Below are 6923 nucleotides of genomic sequence, written 5' to 3' on the forward strand. Positions count from 1 at the left end.
GATAGATAGATAGATAGATAGATAGATAGATAGATAGATAGATAGATAGATAGATAGATAGATAGATAGATAGATAGATAATTGTAATAAAATTCATTTTATAGATATTAAGTTAAAAATGTGCTGTGGTAGAAGATTAGTCCAAGTACTATAGCCATAAACCATTATTTTTAAGATTTAACTATTAAAGTTAAAATATCATCAATTTTCAAGATTATTTTTATGCACTTATGCTGAAAATTGTTGAAAACTGTTGGAGTTTATTTGGTCAAGAAGAATATGCAAAAAAAAAAATGAAATAAAAGCATTACCCATTAATGTCTTAAAGTTTCTTGACATACACATGTGCTTGTCCCATTCAAAAAGCAGCTCATGAACCCACGTCAAGTATCTTAAACTACACTAAAAAGTCATTTTAAACGTTGTAGACATGCACAGGGATTTATAGTTCACAGCCAGGCTGCAGAAATCACCACCCAGGTACAAACATTGTAACCCTGATTTTGTTTATTTGTCTAAGTACAATATGTTTGGGCCAGAGCATAAATTAAAATACATTTTTCTAATAAGAACAATAAAAGCAGGAAATGTAGTCAATCATAAAAAGAGCAAAGGCACTGAAAATACCTTTACAATAGTGATAAATTTGGTTTTGAATGTACTATAACAGGAAAAAGACCTTTTTAAATGCAAGGCTGCCTTAGTTTATTTCCCTTTTAATTATGTGCAACTCATCAAGTTCCCTTTTAAAATTCATGTTTTTTGTTCCTTGAATAAAACTGAGAAAGTGCTTCAATATATAGTAAGCCATAAATCAGTATAAGCACACAGAGTAAAGTACAGCTGCCAATACATGTAATAGAAAATATAGTTTCTTCTTCTAAAGATACTCATTGTACTTCACTTTACAAAACAGAATATTTCATAGACTCACTGACTCATAACAGCAAAATTAGTTAGAACTAAATATAAAAAGGTACACTGAGTTACATGAGCATGTTCAGACTCATCAAAGCATCATTACTGAGCTAAATAATGCTTTGATTTTTCTGTTTACATTAGTTTCTTTTTTTATTTTACTTCTATTTACAGCTTTACATTACAAACAAGTATTGACTCCTTCTCAGACTTAAATATAAAAATGGTACACTGATGGCTTTTTTTATTTTTTGTACATGTGCTCATCTGGATAAATGAAGTGTTATCTCCAATGGCGTTATCAGGTTCACAACACGACTCTGTGGTTGACTGAGCCCACCTCTGAAGAAACCCACTCCAGGTGGTTCTTAGAGCGAACTCAAGCAAACACTCACAGCATTTTACCAAAMACAGGAATGGCATTTTGTACTTCCTTTTCTTCTAATCTTCAGTCATTTGTGGAGGTTTTTCTTCATCACTGGTCCATCTCCTGTTACGATGGCAAAGAAAAACGTTGAAGTTCAACCAGTCACGACTTCACTGTAATTCCTGAGAGTACTAAAAGAACAGAGCATTCATGGGCCTGCAGGATAGCAGCACAAACACACACACACACACACTCATACTGTATTTTGAACCACATCCTTCAGTTTCACACAGCTCTCTTTGCTTCTGTTTGGGGTGAGGCAGCCAGATGGACTCTCAGGCTTTCTGATGGACAGACGTGGATTCCCTGTCTGGCTGTGATTTTGATCCGTTAAACACTCGATGCCAGGGCTCCAGTCAGAGCCAAAGGAAGTCCTGACTTGTGTTGTTTTACAGTTCTGGGTGCCTCCTGTTATTTTTCTCTCTTTCTGTTGGTTCTTTTATCCAGAACAGGCAGATCCCAAACAACACATCCATCAGAGGGTGTGATGGAAACATGGCAGACTGTTATGGAAAGGAATAAAAAGAGACCACTGAACAGAAGTCATTTTGTTCCACGCTGTGACGAATGTCAGAGAGGAATGTGTTTTAAGGAAGAGATGGTGAGAAGGGAGACAAAATCTGGAAAAAGGTAGCTAAACATGTGTTATATCACAACTCGACAGACCATTCTGTAAAGATGCTGATTCCCAGCTGCACTCTTGTGAGTGTTGTCTCTTTCAAACCGATGGTTCGATTAAAAGATGAGCACAAAACATCACATACAAATGCAACACTTTCAAGTTGAAAGCCATCTCTTATTTAGCACCAAGATGTTTGATTTACAAGTAAAATACTGCAGAAGAACACGTCTCAAGGTTTCACTCTCAAGTTTACCCACAAAGTGTAAGAATAATTACTGCTCACAGTTCATTTTGGATTGGCTACAGCACAGACAATAATAACTCTGTTCTGCATTGATGGTTTCAAATAGCAATGTCATTTTCCCAAGTTGGGTCATTGGCTCATTTTTTTGTTTTTTTGACTTACGCTGGTCATTTCAAAATGGACACTKTCTCTAACAGGGCAGAAAGCCACAAATGCTCAGCCTCCAGGGGGGGCAGGACATGGATTTTTGCATCCTTTTCTTTCCCATTCAGGTGAATTTGAAGCTCAACAGTGCACCTCTCACACAGGCGTGGTCCTGCGGTTCACCCCGTCCTTTAAATCATTTGGGAAACAGTTATGGACCTGGAGGAACTCGGCGCTGCTCTCGTGCTCTGGGCTGTACGTGTTCTCCGTCACGCTGTCTCTRGCCAGGGCATACATGGACAGCTCGTCCAGAGGGCCGCTGGAGGACGGCGCCCCTTTCAGGCCAACAACCGGCGAGTTCTCCCTGGAGGCCTCCGTGGAGTGAGAGCTGGCGTGAGACGTCCGTCGGCGGTAGCGGAAGCTTGGTATCCTTGAGTAAGGGGACGAGGAAGAGAGCGAACGGATGAACTCACGTCGCGCCTTCCAGCGGACTTCTTTGTTCTTCTCGATGTAGATGTTGATGACGAGGACGGCCACAGTCTCGGCCACAATGAAGGAGAGGGCGCCGAAGTAGAACGACCATCCATAGGAGTAAGTGTACTTCTTGTCATCGTCACGTTTGTCGCTTGGGTCACCAGCATTGCTGGAGATGTAAACGATGATGCCAATTATATTGCTAAGACCTGAAAAATAGGAAGGAAGAAAGAGAAATGTGAAATGTGTTCACAAAACCATTCATTCATGATTTTACTACATAGTAAATGAAACCAGACTTGTGAACACACACTGTGCAAAGTCATCCATCAGCCAAAGTTTGCAGCTCTTTTGTAATTTCTTGAGCTCTTAATGACAGATTTCCACGTTGGTCACTTGTACGTTGAGTGAAACGACATTCTGACCTTCCTCGGGGAAGAATCAAGTTTGTCTTTATAAGTGCACCTTTGATTAAGTACAGCGTGGGATCCTGAGTGCCACAGCCTTCTTCATTAGGAACTCCAGCCCACATGATTGCTCCTCGCTGGGAGCATGTACTGTGTCATCCATCTCACCTGCAGCTACAAAAAGAATGCCTGCGCTGAGGAGGACGTTGTTTGTCTTGCTGTTGACCCGGCCCACGCCGACACACATGCCCCCGAGCATCAACAGGGTGGTGCTGAGGATGGGGAACACGCTGGAGGCACGAACTATACCTGGAGGAAGACCAGAATGGTTTTAGCACCAATCAATAGCCAGTTCTTGATTAGACTTTAAAGAGTCTCTTTAGCATTGATGACCAGAACAGAACAACGCACCACCAGAGTTTGTACATTAATTAAGCAGCACACTTTATAATAATAATAATAATAATAATAATAATAATAATAATAATAATAATAATAATAATAATAATAACAATAATAATAATAATGCATTTTATTTATAAAGCGCCTTTCATGACACCCAAGGACAATGTACAATAGAAAAAGAAAAAAATGTATATACATGTATATGCATAAGGGTAGTGTGGGAGAAACAGAAATGCGGAGTACAGAACAGTCATATAATAAAATACAAAAATGTAGACAAATTGAACAATGAGGTTGTGGGGGGAGAAACATAGAAGTGTGGACAACAAAAACATACATACAGTATATTGAAAATAGGAGTTAACAGTGGTAGGCTAATTCGAAAAAATGTGTCTTCAGGCCAGTCTTAAACAGGGAGAGAGAGGTGGTATTGCGTAATCCATGGGGTAGTGAGTTCCAGAGCTGCGGAGCAGAGCGGCTGAAAGGTCTGCTCCCCATGGTGATGAGGCGGCCAGTGGGTACRGAGAGTTGGAGGGAGGAGGCAGATCTTAGAGAGCACGAGGGTGTGGAGATGTTTAGTAGGTCAAACAGGTAAGGATGGGAAAGATTGTGGATAGCTTTGAAGGTGAGTAGGAGAATTTTAAAGATGATGCGGGATTTAACTGGGAGCCAGTGGAGCTGTTGTAGTACTGGAGTGATGTGGGCTGAGGATGAGGTTTGAGTGATTACACGGGCTGCTGAGTTCTGAACCATCTGTAGTTTGTGAAGAGATTTATTGGGGAGGCCAAACAGTAGGGAGTTGCAGTAGTCGATCCTGGATGTTAATAGGCTGTGTACAAGGATGGCAGTGGAGCGGGGGATGAGTGAAGGACGGAGACAGTTAATGCTGCGAAGATGAAAGTAGGCAGTTCGGGTCACATTGTCAATGTGCGAGTTGAAAGAGAGTGTGGTGTCAAAGAAGACACCTTGGTTTTTGACCTGAGGRGAAGGGAAAGAACAGAGTTGTTAAGAGTGAAGAGAAGATGCTGGGATTTGGAAATGGAGWTTTTTGTCCCAACAAGTAGGAGTTAAGTTTTGTTATTGTTTAGTTGGAGGAAATTGTTAGAGAACCAGTTGTTGAGCTCATTGAGGCAGTCGGTAACAGTGGAGGATGAGAAGGTGGAGTTCGGTTTTGTTGAAATGTAGAGTTGAGTGTCGTCGGCATAAGAGTGGAAATGGATACCAAATTTACGGAAGATGTGGCCAAGCGGGAGCAGATAGATTATGAAAAGTAGAGGACCGAGTACAGAACCTTGGGGAACACCGGTGGAGATGGGTGAAGACTGGGAGCGGAAGGACTTGAGTTGTTTGAACTGAGTGCGGTCTGAAAGATGGGATTTAAACCAGTCCAGGGGGGTGTCTGAGATGCCGTAGAGGTTAGTCGGTTGATGAGGATGGGGTGAGAGATGGTGTCAAAGGCAGAGCTCAGGTCAAGGAGCATGAGTATTGACAGAAGTCRTAAGTCAAGAAGATGGACGACTTTATTGTCAATTCAGTCTAAACACTTTTCCACCATCTCTCCTGGATAAATTACTCTTTGAAGCCYTTTTATCACAAAGCTTTGCTAATCAGCTGTGGGTTTCAACAACAGCACTCACCGACTATCACCACATGAAACGTGAGTCATCATTTTTGCCTGTTCAAGGATGGCTGAACCCATTCAGCTGTGCAGCCTTTCATTAGAACCTCCTTTATTTGGGCTGACAAAACAAACTAAACTAAACTTCTTCCAAATTCTGGTAAGCCAACTTGTTCGTCATGTAAAAGGCATACTGAATCAACGTATCAGAATGGCAATGGATAGAATGTTTTGGGAACATGTTTTATTATCTTTATTGTTTACATTATAACACCTGCTCCCATGAAAAACCTGCAATCATCTGACTTCCTATGCCTGTGTGTGGTTGTTTGTTCGATTTTCAGCAAAATACATCACAAACTGTAGAAAAATTTAAGGAACTCTTAAAAAATAAACATTGGATSCACGGCTACAGCCAGTTAATTTCAAACCAACTAACATCAAGTCAGTTCAAGTTGACCACCACAGCTGATCAACTATAGCTCACATAAACATGGCTCGGTCAGTTTTACACACTGTGCTACAAGCTGGWGTGGAAGTAGCAGAGAGTTATCCACAAAATGTCCTTAAAAACTAATGCATGTTCAACATTTTGATAGGGATTGCAATGTATTCCTCTGCTCTCTTATCCATTTGAAATGGTAATCTGTAATTAATGCTGCCTGTCCTTCCAGGTCAARTCTGTTAGCAGAGAGCATTGAGTGCATCATCGTTGTATTTTATAACTGATTTTATGCTTGACTCAGAAAAATGGAAACATGTAGCAAAGAGTACTCTTTGTATTTCAGASGAATTATGAAGTTAATGTGTTTTCAGGGGAGGTCATATAATAATGGTGGAAGCAGTTACTATATAATATACACATTGATTTCCTGTGRGCCCAGATGAACTAAAACATGCTTTACTTATTTAAAACTCAAATAGCATCATGTGCTCAGTGTAATAAACATAGACCCATGTTGTTGTTTTGTTACACCCGGCCATCCTTATCTTCACTCTTCTAATATTTAATGAATATTCAGTTAGAAAAGGACCATTTTTTAAAAGCAAGYCTGTTTCACATTTTGCCTAAAAGATAAAAGGAACAAAGAAGACCTCTCAGACTTTYGACAAAACCCAAAACTCACCTCATTAGCAGGAGCAAATGAGGAGGAGGAATAGAAGGTTGAATTATATTTCATAAGCTCAGTAAAAAAAAAAGCATGGCCTCTGAACATTTTTTGATATATAAAGAAATAAAAAGGATAATTTTTAATAAACACTTTWGAGAACCCTTTAAATGTGCTTTCTTGTTATTTTTAAGCTCATGGTTAAATTATGTTTCCTATTTTGTGTTTGCATGTCTATATAAGTAGAGCTTTTCCACTAAAATGTTGCCATGTTTTAATGAAACTTGCGCTTTTCTTATCAGTGTATCAGTTTATGAAAAATGTCAATTGTTCAGTTTAGACACAATGAACGTCTGGCAGCCTTAACAATGACAGATTAAAAAAAAAGAGTGAGTGGGCAAAACTTACGCAGAAGATACTCTGAGCTGTCTGTGTCGTAGTCGTTGTCATCGGGGAAATGGTTGATCCTGTAACAACTGCCTTGATTGATGCCTACAACACACACACACACACACACACACACACACACACACACACACACACACACACACACAC

The 6923-nt window shown here is 40.0% G+C and overlaps 1 protein-coding gene across 2 annotated transcripts in view; it reads right to left on the reverse strand.

The window, feature by feature from the left end:
- Positions 1–492: 492 nt before the first annotated feature.
- The window catches only part of LOC106536765 (voltage-dependent calcium channel gamma-4 subunit), a 12880-nt gene continuing 6449 nt past the window's right edge, over positions 493–6923 (reverse strand). The window contains exons 2-4 of one of the 2 annotated variants that reach the window (XM_014034089.1): positions 6777–6860; positions 3405–3545; positions 493–3038 (exon numbers count right to left, since the gene is read on the reverse strand). In XM_014034089.1, coding sequence (XP_013889543.1) covers positions 2512–3038; positions 3405–3545; positions 6777–6860 — 752 coding nt within the window. In that variant the 3' untranslated portion in view covers positions 493–2511. The remainder of the gene's footprint in view (positions 3039–3404; positions 3546–6776; positions 6861–6923) is intronic. The other variant, XM_014034090.1, reaches the window with a different exon arrangement.

The sequence above is a fragment of the Austrofundulus limnaeus genome, unplaced genomic scaffold, assembly GCF_001266775.1.
Source record: "Austrofundulus limnaeus strain Quisiro unplaced genomic scaffold, Austrofundulus_limnaeus-1.0 Scaffold1962, whole genome shotgun sequence".
NCBI lineage: Eukaryota > Metazoa > Chordata > Actinopteri > Cyprinodontiformes > Rivulidae > Austrofundulus > Austrofundulus limnaeus.